The following is a 17,821-nucleotide window of genomic DNA, read 5'->3' as shown; positions in this document are numbered from 1 at the left end:
ATAGTGCGCGGCAAAGTAACTCTGGGATGAGCGGCCGCGAAATTCTAGTATATATATATATATATATATATATATATATATATATATATATATATATATATAAATGCTGTTCTCGTCTAAACCCTCCTTCCTCCCTCCTAACCGTCCTTCCTCGTTGTCACTTATCTCCAGTGGGCGGAGGCTCTGCAGGTGTTCATGCGTGCTGCAGACGAGCTGGGTCTGGTGAGCAGGAAGTCCCTCTGGGGACAGTTCTGGTCGTCCCACCAACGCTTCTTCAAATACCTCTGCATCGCAGCGAAGGTTCGCTGTCTGGTGGAACTGGCCCAGAAAGAGCTGGCGGCTGGGAAGGTCAGCGCAACACACACACAGACACACACACACACACACACACACACACACACACACACATACACACACACACACACATACACGCACACTAATCCACTGCAGTTCACACTGGAGGACTAAAAATGGCTTGATTTGGATCCAAGTAGGACTCAGAGCTCTGCCTACTTGGTTTGTGGAGCAGAAACATTGTATCAGTTGAAAGGCATTTTTGGAGCAGGCCAGTATGGGTTATGCATACGTTTCTGTGGTTTAAATTGGAGCACAGCAGAGTTTTAGAGGTATCACCTTGATTCATTCTTAATACATTGTCCTAGTACATTTCTAAGTGGAGAGTTGTCGGAACATAAAAGTTACAACACAAACCCTAGAAAACTCAGAGGCCCTGGCACGTTATCATCCGACTGATGGCGGAAATAGCAGAAAAGCAAGCTCACAACGTGTCACCTCCCGAGTCCCAACACATCGTAGTTCTGCTTTTTTTTATGTAAATCTGCCATTTTCATTTGTTAAGAATACTAGGGTTAAATATCTACCTTTTTAGTTGATAATAGTCAGCTGAGGGTATTGGTTTGATTGACCCAGATAATGCTTATTTCTGTTTGGATTTTCTGTTTAACTGTTCTGCTCTGTACCCCATCTCCTGCTCAGTGCATTGTCGTTGGACTGTGTTTAACTGTTCTGCTCTGTACCCCCATCTCCTGCTCAGCGCATTGTCGTTGGACTGTGTTTAACTGTTCTGCTCTGTACCCCCATCTCCTGCTCAGTGCATTGTCGTTGGACTGCAGTCCACAGGGGAGGCCCGCACCAGAGAAGTCCTAGATGAGAATGACGGCCATCTCGACAGATTTGTTTCAGCTGCAGAGTGAGTGGAACTGTGTGTGTGTGTGTGTGTCTCTAACACTAGGTGCGTTTATTGCTGAAATTGTTTAATGGAAATGTACCTCTCCTGCAGTTTGCTGAACAGATCATATAACATATAACGGATCATATTTCCGCTTCACGTAACATATTGAACTCTCACATTAGACAAACGAAGGGTGGGCCGATTACTATTGTCTGATATGTGGAATATTAGCTGATGAGGGGTAAGAAGCAGATTGACTATAGCAGCCCTTATACATGTACTGTATGTGCATAGCTATGGTGCACACCACGTTGCAGCTTGTATCTGGAATATCCATTGTCGTCCTCGCCCCCCCCCCCCCCCCCCCCCCCTGACGTTGAGGATTAATTATTCGCTTGTTACTTGGAGCTTTGGCTGTCTGTGGTTGTCACACATTCAATTTTCTTACCTTCAGCAGACAGACAAATGTTCTGCCAAGCCCAGACAAAACCATATTTTTGTATTTATTTTTTTCATTGCAGAATGTATCCTTTCCTCTCAAGCTTTCCTTCCCGTCTTCCTTTCCTCTCTCCTTCCACCTCTTCAGATAAGATTTCAATCAGTTCCATTCATCCGTAACCCCAAGATGTCGTCTTTATTTATAAGCATTTGTTTAATAGTTGCCTGTAGGAAAAAGCTTTCGCACACCTAGAAATCAGGTGTATGCACAAGTGCATAGGCCAGTGGACATCAATGAAAGGAATGAAAATACACAGTGTGTATCTGCTCGGTACATGAGTAGAAACGTTGCCTTATTAAAAGAAAATACTCATGTACCAAGCAGATACAGTGTGCGAGTGTATTTTCATTCCTTATAGTTGCCTAAAATAAGTTAATAGGGCAAGAAAGGGTTTTTAACGAATTGAAGCTTAATCTTTCTGACTATTTTGTGCTCAAACATACCTGAATGCCTGGGTCACCCAGGTGGAAGACAAAGTGTCAATGTGTCTGGGAGGTATTTAGCTGTCATATGTGCTGAGACATGGCAGCTGTAATGAGGCCCATCAACGCTGCGACTGCTGGGTGTCGGGAATGCAGGCCCCTGTCAGAGTAATGACTACCTTCTCCCTGTCTCCCTCTCTTTTTAACTTAAAGGGGTGTTTTCCATTCCCTGGTCATGAAACATTTTCCCTCAGAGAAACAGAGGAGAGAGAAGGTCCCAGGAAACAAAAGAAAACGTAAGTCAACTGAGCTTCTGAGACACGCATCTCACACTGGGTGAACAGCATCACCCTAGCACAATACTGTACCGAAGCCTTGCTGTTTTATTTTACTATAACAGCCATGGTATCTGTGAACTGAGGTGGCAGACAACTCCACCCCGCCCTAGCTTTGTTTTGTTTTTTTATTGCCGGATACTGACGCTCTGTTCTGTTACCATTCATGTCTTATCTGCTCCCTAATTACTTTAGAGGCTGATAATACTGGACAGAGACCAATTCATTGAAATGTCAGCATTATATTATAATTTATAATGCTGACATTTCAATGAATTGGTCTCTGTCCAGTGTTGCTTAAGGCTAATTTATACTGTCGCATCGCATGACAAATTACATATTTACAGCTGGACAAGAAGGTGTCCTGGCAACAATGTATTGAGTTTAAATAGAATACTTTTCATCTAGCAGAATTTGTTGAAAGGGCAAAATATTGTAGTTTTTTCTTTAAAGACAGGTTCTAAAACATGTCACTATTGAATAGGTAAGCCACGGGGCCGTCAGACCAAGCTGGCTAAGCACATGATGGAGCACATTGGTGTCATCAACATCAGTGACGACAGTAGCAGTGACTCAGATGGCATGGACACAGACTCCAACTCCTCCCCGGACTCCCTGCTAGATAACGATGACGTCATCTTCGTCAACCAAACTAGCCTCCACACAGGTAGGCAAGCTGGTCTGACCTCTTTTACCCAAGCTGTATTACTGATTGCAAATGACAGTTGCACTCCTGCAAATGGCTCATGCTGCTGGCACTTAATTAACGATAAGCAGCAGAATGATGTTTTTTTATTCTGTCAGTCATGCGTCTCTGCTGTTGTATTCTGTCCCTAGACAGTAAAACCCTCTTAACACTAATAGTCCAGTAATAATATAATTTGACCTCAAACTAATTGCAACAAAAACAAACTCAGCTGATTTTGTATCTTACATATGTCCTGAATAACATACAAAAAGTCCCCTGAAATTGTCTGAGGGGAAAGTGTTGAAAATGACCTGTACAGTATGGCCACCATAGACATCCAATATAAGGCAAATAATTTCAAAATGTCCTTTTGCTTTAAATAGCATGTGACATGTCAAACTAGGGTGTTTTCACGATGCTGAGTTCATTCCAAGCATTAGTTTTGCATAAAAACAGTCCTTGGGCTAATACCGGCCATAGCCACTTGCCCAAATGTGCTGACCTCATCACATTTGTGATGACGGCTATGACCGTAATTTCAGGGGACTTTTTGTATGTTATTCAGGACATATGTAAGATACAAAATCAGCTGAGTTTGTTTTTGTTGCAATTAGTTGGAGGTTGACCCCTTTTTTCCCATATAATGCCTGTACTATAATGACTCATGCTCTCATGATTTTATGCTCTGCTAGCTAGTGTTACTCCATTTAATGTTCCTTTGTCGTCTTGATGTTTTCACAGCCAGGATAGAGGAGATGAAGCAGGCCCTTCTCTGCAAGATATCCGTACTGGGAAAAGAACTACCTCTCAACACGCTAGACGAGCTCATCGACAAGTTCGGAGGGCCAGAGAAAGTCTCGGAGGTACGTGCTGCGGAAAGCCAGTCATACTGGCTTTACTCATTAAAGTTTAAAAGTTTAATGAGTTCAAGTGCAGGAGAATCGGTTAAGCTGGAAAAGTGATGTGTAGTGGCAGGGTTTTCCACTTCCTGTTCATTGCTATTGTGTACACTTAATATTGTCTCCAAAACGAAAGTTGAGACACCAATGCTGTAGTTTTTGTCAAACGAGTTGTGTGTGTGTGTGTGTGTGTGTGTAGATGACGGGTCGTAAGGGCCGCGTGGTGCGACGGCCTGATGGCAGCGTCCGCTACGAGTCGCGGGCTGAACAGGGCCACACCATTGACCACATCAACGTCAAGGAGAAAGACCGCTTCATGGGCGGAGAGAAGGTCAGACATAGGAGGGCATTAGACGTATCTAATTGAACTATCCTTGAAGATACACAATCAAATATAAACAATGACTATTCAATAGTATAATGTTAGGTCCCTTATCACAGCTAAAACTAAATCTGTATTACACTGTTTGAGATCCAGTGGTTCAGCATCATCTTGTAGCTTTCTCAAAGAGTTATGCAACTAAAACTAGCTATTCTTTAAGCGCTGTTTGCCAGCAACTCAATGTCTTCCCTCTCCTCCAGTTGGTGGCCATCATCTCTGAGGCGGCCAGCTCTGGCATCTCCCTGCAGGCAGATAAGAGGATAAAGAACCAGTGCCGCAGGGTCCACATGACCTTGGAGCTGCCCTGGAGTGCAGATAGAGCCATACAGCAGTTTGGTGAGTCTTGAGCTGGAAACCATGGGCTAAAAGGTTACAGTGAATGAGTCCTGAATGAGTGCCTGGGGTAAGAAGAATGTATGGAGTCTTGAAGGAGAAGGTTTTAATCCAGAGGGATTGTGTCAAGTATCGTTCTTTCTTTGCCTTTATCTTCATGTAAGCCAACATTGTTTTTTTGTTCTTAATGTTCTTGCCAATTGTTAATTTATTTATTTATTGAGAAACATTTTAAATTGGCCTTACAGTTATTGAGCAATGTCCACATAGAAGCTTGTTACTATTCTGTAGCAATGCTAATGGAAACAAAATTAATCAGCTAGCCAGTAAATTAAAAAATATAATACACTTAAAATCATCTGTCATGTTGTTGTTTTCATGTGTTATTATTATTGCAGTAATGTCCTATTGTATTTATATTCTGTAACTACTAAGCAGTTTAACAGTACAATGAGTACATTGCTTGCTAGAGCATTCTCCAGGGGTGTACCTAATTTAATTATTATTGGGATTCCTTCAAAATAGAAGCTTGGGGTGCCGGGAAGATATGGCCGCTTTTACTCTGAACCAGTTAACATAGCTGCTTTGTGATATGTCAAATAGGATATTGTATATCAAGTGTTTTGAAGTAAACATCCTGCTTTTACACCATCATGAGCTATATTTTTATGCCATTTCCATAGAGAGGGTGTTTTTGTTCTGCAAATGGTTTCCATCTCCATCCAGTTCCTCTCCTGACTCGCTCTTCTCACTGACATTGTAGGTCGCACACATCGATCCAATCAGGTGACGGCCCCAGAGTACATCTTCCTCATCTCTGAGCTGGCTGGGGAGAGACGCTTTGCCTCCATTGTGGCCAAGAGATTGGAGAGCCTGGTATGTCTCATATTCTAAAGCTATTCTATCTCAGTGATGTTCTTTTGTCTCGTTTCATCTGGATTCCATATATTTTTGACCTTTAGGATGCAGTCAACACTGAACTTTGATTCTGCCTTGTCAATAGTAACAGAGTGCTTTGTTTTGCTGAAATCCACCAATGGTGATAAATCGCTCCACTCCCATTGAAAAGCATTGGCAGAATCCGCCGCAGAGTTCAAGTTCGGCGTGACCTAGACTTAAAATAGTCGATCTACAAACTTGTTGTGAGCTTGTAGAATGGCTATTCAGTGCAAGACATAAATCACCCTTAATTGTCATTTGAAACCTGCATACTGAGGAAACCAGTTGCACTGTTAACCAAAACCGACCTGTCTGCCTGTTTTCTCCTCCATTTGTTCTCTCACCCTTTGTCCTCCTCGTGTTCTGGGGCATTCCCTGGCATGTAAGACCCTCCTCTGGCTGGTTCATTCAAGGTCACATAAACAATTTCTCACCACATCGCAAACCCTCAGGAGATTCTCGGAGGTTCTTTCCCTCTCCGTCTTAATAATGGAAAAACTAAGTTAGCAGAAGAAAGGGAAGACGCATGGGTAATTTTATGAGCCTACCACGCTTTTCCATATTTATTATTGCGTTTCAGAACCACCAGCCATTTATTTTCCTAATCCCCCCCACCCCCACCCCCCCCCCCGTTCTATTTTTCCCTCCTTATTTCTATTGGGAGAGAATAGGAGGAGGAGGAGGAGTAGGGGGAGCTTTTTTTGCGAGTGGGGAGTGGGGTGGCTAGCAGTTCCAGAAAGTCCTTCCTGTCTTTGCCAGCTGTGTTCGGTAATTCGCCTTGAGAATAGGTCACATCGTATCCTCCTGGCTGAATTTGATACACCAAAACGCACGAACATGGGTGCGTGCACATGCTCTCGCACCAGAGGGCCAAATACTTGTGTGACTGTCTGTCTCCAGATGAGCAGTGATGTCATATTTGGCTCAGACATCCCTTTTGTTTTGGTGTTTCCAGACATTCCTGTGTGTGGGCAGCAGTGCCAGTAGCTCATTAACGTCACCCTGTTCCCTCTAAACCATTCATGACCCCCGCAGGCACAAAGTTTACCCCAAAGGTCAATGAAAAGTAATTATATTAAAGGGCAGTTTTGTTATTGTTTTATAGTGTATTTGTTTGTTCTTGAATTTGGCTTCAGATTCCTATCTATGTGTGTATATACTCTGCGTGCTGTTTTTAATTTGAAAATATGATATTTCCCGCAAATGGCGCCAGAAAGTATCAATTAAAATGAGGCTTAACGAGCTATCAATGTTTCAATCTGGAAGACGCACAAAAGACTTTGAGCTGTAATATGAAAGTCACCTTTGCCAATAGTACCACTTTATTTTCTCAAACCAGCAACTGAGAGGGGTGTGTGTGTGTGTGTGTGTGTGTGTGTGTGTCTCTCTATAATGCTAATGTTGGCTCTGCTCTACTTTTCAGGGTGCGTTAACCCATGGGGATCGAAGAGCCACTGAGTCCAGAGATCTGAGTAAATACAACTTTGAGAACAAGGTAGGTCAATGCAGAAAACTCTGGACCAGTCTTGCAAGTCTGACAATACCCACAAGTTATGGATTGTTGCTTTGCTTTTTAAGCTTTGAATTAAACCTTGAGAAATTATTTTATGGACATATTTTTACAGTGGGACAGATGTCAAAATATGGCACAAAGCTAAATACATTATACACAATAAAACGATGAGCAGAAGACACAATGTTTCAGATGCAAGAAACCGTTAAAGACATTCTCTTACAACATATTACTTACTAGTTTTAGCCATCACTCCATGTACTGTAGTCACACAATCATCTACATCTAATAATAGTAAATTGTATTTATTTTGGGATCCGGACACAATTCCGACGGAGCATTAGTCCGGCATGCGGGAACAACGGTCGGACTACCGCTCGAACATGTGTTGCTCCCTTGCTTGCGGTTATGGGTAGGTTAGGTAGGTTGTCGGTCTAATGACCGTCAGACCAAAACACGTGTTGGAACTTAGTACTGCACACTTTATTTTACGCACTTTACATTGTTTTAATCTCAAAGTGCTAAAGTGAAGTGATAAGTATAAAACGGCAGCAAATTAGACATGATGCATGCATTCTATAAAGTTTTGTTTCTCATAGCTGCAACAAAAAACATTTAAAAGGAATGCGGTGGGTGAGGCTGCAATACCGAAGCCGAGGGCATCAGACAGCTCTGAGGTCACCTGTGAGGCTGTGACGTAGGAATCCCTAATGATGTTTGTGTCATTTACCATAAACGCTGCAAAGGGGTTGATAAGGCCCTGTGAATTACCTTGACTAAATTACTTGCACCTTATTTGAGTGACAGAGGTTCCGCAGGGATCTAAGCTCGAAGCTGTTGTTTGAAATGGAGCGTTGACAATGTTTTTTATACCTGATGTATTCTCTGTAACTCTGCAGTATGGTACCAAGGCTCTGGATAAAATAACCAAAGCGATCCTGGGTCATATAGAGAACAAGGTTCCCTCACCCAAAGGCTACCCCGGGGGAGATGGCATGTTCTTCAGAGGTATGTTCTCCACTTACTCTCAGGATAGTTTGAATAAGATAACTTGTTACTTGCTTGAACTTGATGTGACAATAAAGAAGATTCTCATTCAGATATTTGCAGCCCTAATAAACTCATTTATTTTGTTCCAGACATGAAGATTGGTATGATGGATGTGGGCATCTTTTGTAGGGAGTCTCGATTTGGGATCAACACTGAGAAAGGTAAGACACTGCTAGAGGAGAGGCACAAACAGATTTAAAAACACGTAGATCCACTCTCAACTTAGAACAGAAACTGATGAATTACAATAGGAAGAAAGAATAGAAGAATAATATGATAGCAGTACATGGTCGTGCACTGTGAGGGGGCCGGGTCCATGGTCACACATTAATGGGCTCCGTGGAGGACCAGGCCCACGTCTGGACCAGGCCTCATTGCATTTAGGATCTTGCATAACATTTTGCTGAACCCCCATGAATTTCGCTCCCCATCTCAGACTGCAGCATCACAAAGTTCCTGAACCGCATCCTGGGCCTGGAGGTCCACAAGCAGAACTATCTCTTCCAGTACTTTACTGATAACTTTGACTACCTAATCGAGAAGGACAAGAAGGAGGGAAAATACGACATGGGAATCCTAGGTATGAAGCTCACTCAACATCACTATCAGAGGTGCTGGGCAAATCTGCTTAGCACAACTCTGTATCAGTGCAATACATTTTTCTAAAACTATTCATCGTCTGACACTGGGGCTTAAATAGTTAAACAATTGATAATATGCAACCTGAAAAACGGGATAAACGGGTGATATTAACCTGACCTATGGGCCACATTCCCAAGACTACATATTTACTTATGACAGGCATTGGAACAAGTGGTAGGCCTGCAAACATCACTCACTGTCTGTTTTCTTCAATCCCATTTATTCAAATAGCTCACCGCCACTTACATTGAACTCTGTTGGTTCAATGGCTTCAGCCTATTATTCTGTGAAAAAAGAGAAGAAAACTAATTTTCTAGCAAATAAAAACTTTCACTCGTACAAAGATATTTGCAAAGCATAAATTATACTTTTGTCTTAAGATACTTAATATTTTTGGACTATTCTTTTCTGTTCTACTCTGTCATGCTTGCAGGCTATTCTGTCTCTGACTGCTACAACTGTTCTGACTATTCTGCTCCCAATGTATCACCAGTACCAATCAGTCGTGTTCTCCTCTGATATTCTGCTGTGTGTCTCTCAGACCTTGCCCCAGGTAATGATGAGATCTACGAAGAGAAACAGGAGAATTTCCTGACGGCAGGAAACCCTCAGGACGGACAGGTTGTTTTGTATAAGGTAGGCACACTCCTATCATCTTGCATAACGCTGTAATGTGGGCACTATCTCATATAGCACTACAAATGAGTTATAGACCTGTATAGACCTGTTGAACTGCTGTACCTGCTTTGTAGGTAATGGGTGCAGTCAGACAGCCATGGACATTTACAAGATTAGTGAGATATACCCTTATACTTACTATATAGTACATTGTGTTGGAACTGAAGCAGAGGCTCTGTTGACCTATAAAAGACATTAGCATGAACCTCACTCCAGATGTGTGATAGTATTCCCATTTTACCACTTGTTGTTACATAATGTGTGTGTCTGTCTCCTCTTTCTCAGTTGTTCAGAGTAGGCTATAGGGTCCAAACCAGGAACATCACAAACGCATGTATTTTATGTCGGTAGAGCTCTATCCCCAGATTAAATAACTCTTAATTAACTATAGATTGCCTTAAACCAAGGTTTGCCCGAAACGTAACATTTCTTCCATGCAAAGGATTGAACCATGAATGTGGCTCCAGCTAGCTATGAGATATTATAATAAAACAAACTCTGAGTTTTAGAGATAGTGGCTTTGTATGAAAGCTTTGATTCAAATCAGTCTGTGAGCCCAAGGCAGAGGAGTCTGTGGAGCCACCGGTAGGACTTGCGAAAAAGATGATTAATCGTATCTGGCTTTTTGTGCCGTTGCTGCAGGCTAACCTACGCTGACATTTTAAACCTCAGTAGAAAGCAGTGTGCTGCACAATCAGGACTGGTTTAGCAAGTATAGAAAGAGTGGGTGCATATGGACATACTGTGCGTGGCGGTATAGTCTTTGGTTCAAATCTGCATGCATAAATCACTACACCAGTCATTTTGATCTTGTATTTCTTCACATGCGTTTCTCTCTCCATCAGCTCCCTTACAATATGAGGTTATGTGGCTGCCTAGTTTTCCTCTCTTAATGAGTCATTTATTCTTATTCTCTTCCCCTGTACTTCTCCCCCCTATAGATCAGTGTGGACAGAGGTATGCCCTGGGAAGAGGCCTGTGAAAAGGCACTGAAACTCAGCCGCACTGATGAGGGATTCTACTTATCTCATAAGGTGAATATATACAACAGTATACTGTGTGTCACAACAAACAAACCAAATGTGGGCAGTACTGTTAAACGTTGCTAAGTCCGGAGGATATTTATGCGGTCCAGGTGCCTCGTTTCCACACAGCTGTGTTCTGTTCGTAAGTCTGTAACCCCTTTCCCCAATATGTGTGAAACTCAGATTTTCACGGATGTACCAGGAAATAAGCAGAAGATGCTAATTTATTCATTTTAGTTGCTTGCATTTTCCTTCTGCATACAGTAGCTGGAAATAATATTGCGCATCACACACAGCTGTGGAAAATAGGCATTATTTCAGTTTGTACATGATAAAATATTTCCATGTTGCAATGTTTAAGGAAGGACATTGCATGACTAAAAAACAACAACCACGTGATTACCTACATAGTACTAACGTTTGCTTCCTCCTCACAGCTGCGAGGTAACAACCCATGTGTACTGTTAGCTGAGCAGGGCCGAGGCAAGAACTTTGTTGTGTACAAGCCCAACATTGGCAAGCAGCAGCACCCTGAGAGCCTGGACAACCTGCTGCAACGCTATCGCAAGGTGAGAGCCTGTTTCTCTGTCTGGTCAAAATGTCAGTTGGCTTATGTAGTACGTATCTGTCTGGTGGTGATTTGTCTATCATGTTCCACTAGCAAGGAAATTGCGAGTTGAATGTAATAAAAAGGCTGTGGGAACTGGGAAGGTATTGCAAAGCATGGTGCATCACTGTTTCATGGAGTCAACTGCCACCTTGTGGACGAAAATGAGTAGTGCCTTAGAGGGTATGCTATACAAAGGCAATTGGCATTTGTAGAACGTATGTGTTGCAATATTGCATAGACTACTAAACTCATTAGCGAATGCATGAGCAACCTAATGCAGGATTAAACGTATGGCTCAAGAGGTTGTTGCAAATCCCACTTGTATACCGGTACGTTGCTGCTGTTGAAATAAGCCGTGCCTCGTTCACTTTCCCACATGACTTAAGTGGCCGATGATTAATGATCCCCCCCTCACCATGCGCTTACTGAACACAGTGAAGGATTGTAATGAATGTGATGGGACCACAATCTGCCACCATAGTATGACTGGGATCACACTGTTTTTATATGGAGTGTGAATCCTCTTGCGTTCTCCTCATTCTGTATCATGCTCAGTGTATGTCCGTTCCATACTCATGGTGGTACTACGCACCGTACTGATGGCCATTGGCCATGCTATGTGCTCCTTCCCTCCAGGTGACTTCAGACGAGGCAAAGGCGAGCTGGGAGACCCAGTTCACCTTCTCCTTCAGGAAGTGTAGCCATGCCAACTGGTGAGTATAGTAACAAAGTCCTTGTAGGATTAATGGCTCAACTTGTCTCAATGCAACCTAAAGATGATGACTCTATGACTTTATTATTTTATTTCTTTCTGCCTTACTCTCACATGGCCTTTGTTGATTGGTTGTAGGGTGGGAATATATGTAGGCCTACTGTATGTTTTGTTTGTGTGTGTAGTTTGTTATTTTTTCTTTTTTTGTTATACAATGGGGGTTGGCTTTTAAAAGCGACACAAATGTGATACAATTTGAAAAGGGTCATAGCATTAATGGGATTTTCTCTCTCTACCATCTCCAGGAATGGGAAATGTAAGAAGATTGAAGAGGGTCAGGAGTGTCTGCAGGGCATGCGCATTCGTCAGTACCACATGCTGTGCGGCGCTCTGCTGCGCGTGTGGAAACGTGTCGCTGACTTGGTCTCTGACATCACCAGCTCCAGCATCCTGCAGATAGTTCGCCTCAAAACGAAAAATCACAATAAGCAAGTTGGTCAGTATCGCCCTCTTAGACCATTAACACGTTGCGCCGTTGGCTCAGACTTGTGGAATGTCTTTTCATGGCAGTGCAACCTGCGCTGTGTAGAGTAAAATTACTCACTCTAAGCCAAAGAAATACATTTGAATATTCATCTCCTGTGCATCTATCTATATTATTAAAAACATGCATATATTAGAAAATGAATGCACATTTGTCTATATAAAAATGTTTTGGTGTAAGCAAATGGCATGGTCCTTTAAAACATGATCTCAAGATGTCAAAAATTCAGGTCATGATGCTGACCTCGTTGTTTTGACATGTTGCTTGTTTACAACAAAGAAGGTTTTCCCTACAGCGCTGCCAGATGGGGCACAAAGTAACACTGTTGAAAGAGTAACAAATTAGTTCCTACACAACACAGCCGATATATCGTTAACTCTGAATACTGAGTTTATTTAAAAAGTAATAATGCGTTACATCTTCTCCAGGCATTAAGATCCCGGAGAACTGCATAGCCCGTGTGCGCGAGGAGCTCGTGTCGATGGACGAGGAGGTGAAGAGGAGGCGAAAAGAGAGGGATCAGCAGGCTGTGCAGCAACAGCTGGCTGAGAAGCGCAAGCTGGCTGAAGAGCGCAAGCTGGAGCAGAACAAACACCTCCTGGCCAAGCTGATCAATCAGAATCACATTCGGAACCAGTCCCTGACCCCACTCCCGTCCCTGAACCAGAAACTGAACCACATCCCACTACACATCCAGTCCAGTCTGCAAGCCGCCCAAAACTTGACCCTCTCGTCGTTACAGAGGAACTCACGCCAAATTCCTCAAAGGACCATGCTCAGCCGGACCACCCATGTCGCCGGGCCAAACCAGGGCACTCTGCCCAGTATGGCGAGCCTCAGCTCCCACTTCTCCCACTATCAGCAGTCCTTCTTATCCCCTTTTGCGCAGCTCAAGAACCCCTCCCTGCCCCCTTCGCAGACCACCATGTCGGCCCCGTCGTCCTCCAAGAGCCCTCTGGAGGACATCTTGGACCTGACAGTCAGCTCACCGTCGCCTTCCCCAGACAGCACAGAGGGTATGCTGAGTCTTGGAAGCTTCTCGGATGACTTTAGTCTTGAGTCTCTGTTTGCTCGGAACACTCAGAACGCACAAATACAGCAGCAGCCGCATCTGCAGGCCAGACAGCAGCAGCAGCAGGGCAACCATGGTTTACTGGTCAACAACGTCCAACCAGACTTTATGGACTTCTTAGACTTGCCCCCGCCGCCTTACCCACTGTCCACACAGACGTCCAACCCTTCCTCGTCTCCTGCCAGCTCGTCCATCTCAAACACAGTGTCTCACATCAGCACCGGGCTCCTTTCCACGTCCACCCTCCTCCCCTCGTCTTCCTCATCCTCTCTTTTCTCCAACACAAACTCCTCCCCCTCCTCTCTCTTCTCCTCTTCGTCCCCCTCTGTCCTCCCATCTCCGTCGGACTCTTTACCCAATGGCCACTGCAGTTCCGATGCTCTCAATGTGCGCGAGGTTCTGAACAGCATGCTACAGGCCGGATTGGATCGTAAGTCTGTCATACAGTATGGACAAGAATGGGACACTGCTTAACGGCAACTCATCTGGACTATTTTATTTTTGTTTTAGCAGATTGTGTCTTGTTGTTAGCTGCTGTCTGTGAACGTACCCCTTGATCCTGCTCCGACCCTCCCAAACCCCCCCCCCCTCAGGGCCTATAGTCACATCACTGCCTGTCCTGTCCCGTGCTCAGCTCACCCATATCTCATCCAAAGTTGACATTCAACTGCTTGGGTCACATTCGCTAGGTTGCTACATTTTTTTATAATCTGACCACCTGATAAATGTTGGGAGACTTGTATTATCTAATCTATTGTATTTTTAATTGGTAGAGTCACTAGCCCCTTTTACACAGTGTGTGCAAGGTGGAATTCTGTTATTCCACCTCGCTGTTTATAAAAGTTTAGAGATTAAATGGAGGCGTGTTCATTGTCGATCTGCCGTTAAACCAGCAACGGATGTGGTCACACAGCCGACTCGATGTTCTTGTAATATGGATAGCCAACATGGTGGGGACAGGGGTGTGACATTTTGATTATGTGTTGTGTGTTGAGTCGCCCTGCTAAATGCCTACATTGAAAATTGTGTGCGACCTGCCACTAGAGGATTAAAAAAATCTCTGAAGGCATTTTTAAACCGTCAAGAGACAAGTTTTACCCTACTGAGGATGTGTTGCAATAGTAATCCTGCTCAGTACGAGAGGAACCGCAGGTTCAGATATTTGGTGCATGTGCTTGGTTTAAGAGCCACTGGGGTGATGCTACCATCTGCAGACTGAACGCCTCAAAGTCAGAATCCTGCCTAGACGGAAAAGTACCATTATATGGGCGCCGAGGTCTCTCAGCTGGCCTGACTTTGCCAGACGTCTGCCCAGTGTAGAGGCTCTTTTGTGACTGTGATGGTCTGGGGGGGTAGCCAGATGATGGCTACCACCCTCTGGATGCTCACTCATGTTTGTGAATAACTTGGCGCTAAATGACTCGTACACATTTGTACAGTTAGCAAAAGCACCTGCCATTATTGATTAGAAAGCAACGTTGCTGCCTGACAGACGTGCATGTTAAACGTTGAAATAGACACTTATGCTGTTTTGTGTTACACGTCACACCTCTGATTCCGGAACGCTGGCATTGCCATGTTTAAGCACACTCGGCAAGCATTTCACTGGCTTTCTGGTTCTGTATAAAAAAGCAAAGCCTGCGTGATGACGGATCTTCTGTTCAGCTATGTTGCAGGATCTCTGTATAAAAGGGGCTACTGATAAGAGTGTAATACCTTGTACCAAATTGTTCCCTCAAACAGTCTACGGCAGCTGTAACAAAGTAAGAATTTTGTCTTTTGATATTTGGAAAGCAAATATTGTGGTAAATGTGTATGTTAAAGGAAAAAGAATATATATATATATATACATACCGTACAAATTGGGTTTATTCATTGAGGTATCAACTTTTTTATCTGTAACTATACAGCTCCAAATGGGACACAGCTTTATGCCAGGCTTGGCTGTAATTTCAGTGAAGATAAATAGTTGAACTGGAAACAAAGCGACAACAAAAAAACACGGATCAGATCAATTGGCCAGTGAGCTATGAGCTGCCTCGGTTTTAATCTGCCTCTACTTGCCCGCTCTTGTTTCTCTCCCTGCTTGTGTGAACACTTGTCTAGCGTGATGAAGAAGGGAGAGGGAGGTCAGTCTGCAGTTGCAAACAGTGCCTTTGGAGAAATCTACTAAAAATGCAGTCTTTAAAAATGAACCCATATAGGCCTGATGTATAGATTTGTACTTCATAAGGATTTGTTGGTTTTAATCTTAATTTATTGTGATATATTTGTATTTAACGATTAGCCCCTAAGTCAGTCGTCGTTGGTGTTACAAAATGTTGGTGGTGGACTTCTGGATTAAAGCTCCCATCTCCATTTGCCTATGTGTTTTTATGTTTATCTGTGGAACCCATAGCAGCAGACCTCTTCCCCCGACCCCTCTTGTTTTCCCAACTCGTAGGGCGGTGTACTTGGGAGTCTATATGAGACGGATGCTACAAGGATAACTCTATTAAGCGGAGAATCAAAGAAATGATTACCCACTTACCTACCCCCCCCCCCCCCCCCCCCCCCCCCCAATAGTGACTACATCTAGTGATGTGACTCCTGGTTTGCTTTGATTTGAAGTTCTCAGGAAAGTCTTGACTCGAGTGCTTTTTGTTTGTGTTTGGTTTTTTTAATAATTTTTGACCAATGTTGATATGGAGAAGAAGAAAAATTAGCATATGTATAAACCACTGAAAGACGTTTGGAAATGTGTTTGGTCAATAATCTCTCTTTTACTGTATTGGCTGTATCTCATGTTATTGGGAAAACCTGACCATTTCCCTTTATTAATGATGATCCTTTTGTAATCATCCATTTGTGCGATAATCGGCATTGCTGATTATGTTGGGGAATCCCAAGTAAAATGTGCCAAAATTGACATATCAGCAACAAGGAATAAACGCAACATATTGGCAATTGTATGGTTTGTTCACTGAACAAACAGCCAGGGGCCTTAGTTGTGGGTGGAAGAACCATACAAGGACACAACAGCCTCACAGTGCACCACCAACTCATGCTTGTCACCAGCCTGGTCATGCGTTGCTGTGGGGTGGCATTCCATTCCTCAAGGATTTGTTGCAGGTCAGCTTCTTTACACTGTCAGGTACAGAGTAATGACTGAGCTGATCGTGCTAGTGTTCCAACTAGATTGAGATCTAGGGGGCAGGTCATTCCATCCTCTCTACTTCCACATTATGGAGGTACTTCTGTGATAACCCTGCCTCTGTCTGGGTGAGTGTTGTCATCATGAAGGATGTTGTTAGGTCCTAGATTGTGAATATATGGGATCGGCAATGGCTGCAGAATCTCGTCCTGATATCTTAGTGCATTAAGATCACCTTCAGTGGCGACTCGCGAGTCTGGTGACAAGCCTCGTTATACCAGTGATGCAAATACTGCCCCCACCAAAAACTGTTACTGGATCAATGCAACAAACAACATTCTCCCTGTTGTCTCCATATGTAGAACCTGCCATTCAGGTTCCATTATCAGTGTTGCCAATTGATGTAGCAGACACCAAATGACCAGTTTGGTCAAATGAGCAGTATCAAGGACTCCCACTGCATTTTGTTCAGTCAACCACCTGTGCATGCTTGTAAGATAGAGAGCAATACACAACAGGCCCCGTTTAAGCACATATAAAGTAAAGTCAGCACCATGCTCCAAGTGTTGTCAATAAATTGCCAATCTAGTCAATAACAAAGTATACGGGTTTGACTTTGGAAGGGAATTTTGGCACATTTCACACAATCGGCCAGTCATAACATTGGACATTATTGTAAAAGGAAATGGACAGTTTTCCAGTTATATAAGATACAATGCTACTAGTACAGTCAAAACGGAACGAAAAAAGACACATTTTCAATCTTTTTGGGGGGTTTATATATATTGTATATGGAAACCTGTAAGATCCAACTGTCTTTGCGTGAAATGAATGCACTGTAGTTGGTTCACGACAAAATGCCTGGGCAAGATCAACCAATCCAAAAGCAATAAAAGGAAAAACAAACCAACCCAGATTTTTGAAAAGTCTCAGTACTGTTTACGTTGAAAAGCAAGCAATGGTTTGTGAATACCTGTGCATGGTATGAATTGAAATCTTATTTCTGTTCCGCTCCGTATTCTAGTAGTCAAACAGCTGAAATACTATGTATGTGACCTTTGTATAGAACATTGTACTGGGATGAAAGCAATGTGGTCTTGGTGTTTTTGTCATCATAGTTATTATGAAATTTATCATTGTTGATATTTATATT

At 43.2% G+C, this 17,821-nt stretch overlaps 1 protein-coding gene across 3 annotated transcripts in view; it reads left to right on the top strand.

Moving 5' to 3' along the window:
- sbno2b (strawberry notch homolog 2b) overlaps positions 1 to 17,578 on the top strand; it is a 77,086-nt gene extending 59,508 nt beyond the window's left edge. For all 3 annotated transcript variants that reach the window (XM_083767753.1, XM_083767752.1, XM_083767754.1), the window contains 18 exons: positions 172 to 348; positions 1,113 to 1,210; positions 2,327 to 2,409; positions 2,933 to 3,115; positions 3,878 to 3,999; positions 4,235 to 4,366; positions 4,618 to 4,753; positions 5,514 to 5,626; positions 7,113 to 7,184; positions 8,102 to 8,210; positions 8,342 to 8,413; positions 8,689 to 8,832; positions 9,436 to 9,530; positions 10,514 to 10,606; positions 11,035 to 11,166; positions 11,844 to 11,920; positions 12,225 to 12,415; positions 12,892 to 17,578. In XM_083767753.1, the coding sequence (XP_083623879.1) occupies positions 172 to 348; positions 1,113 to 1,210; positions 2,327 to 2,409; positions 2,933 to 3,115; positions 3,878 to 3,999; positions 4,235 to 4,366; positions 4,618 to 4,753; positions 5,514 to 5,626; positions 7,113 to 7,184; positions 8,102 to 8,210; positions 8,342 to 8,413; positions 8,689 to 8,832; positions 9,436 to 9,530; positions 10,514 to 10,606; positions 11,035 to 11,166; positions 11,844 to 11,920; positions 12,225 to 12,415; positions 12,892 to 14,009 (3,147 nt within the window). In that variant the 3' untranslated portion in view covers positions 14,010 to 17,578. The remainder of the gene's footprint in view (positions 1 to 171; positions 349 to 1,112; positions 1,211 to 2,326; positions 2,410 to 2,932; positions 3,116 to 3,877; positions 4,000 to 4,234; positions 4,367 to 4,617; positions 4,754 to 5,513; positions 5,627 to 7,112; positions 7,185 to 8,101; positions 8,211 to 8,341; positions 8,414 to 8,688; positions 8,833 to 9,435; positions 9,531 to 10,513; positions 10,607 to 11,034; positions 11,167 to 11,843; positions 11,921 to 12,224; positions 12,416 to 12,891) is intronic.
- Positions 17,579 to 17,821: the final 243 nt, after the last annotated feature.

This window comes from Protomyctophum parallelum, assembly GCF_964188405.1.
Source record: "Protomyctophum parallelum genome assembly, chromosome: 6".
Classification (NCBI taxonomy): domain Eukaryota; kingdom Metazoa; phylum Chordata; class Actinopteri; order Myctophiformes; family Myctophidae; genus Protomyctophum; species Protomyctophum parallelum.
Note: the sequence above shows the minus strand (reverse complement) of the source record. Positions and strands in the feature narration are given on the sequence as shown.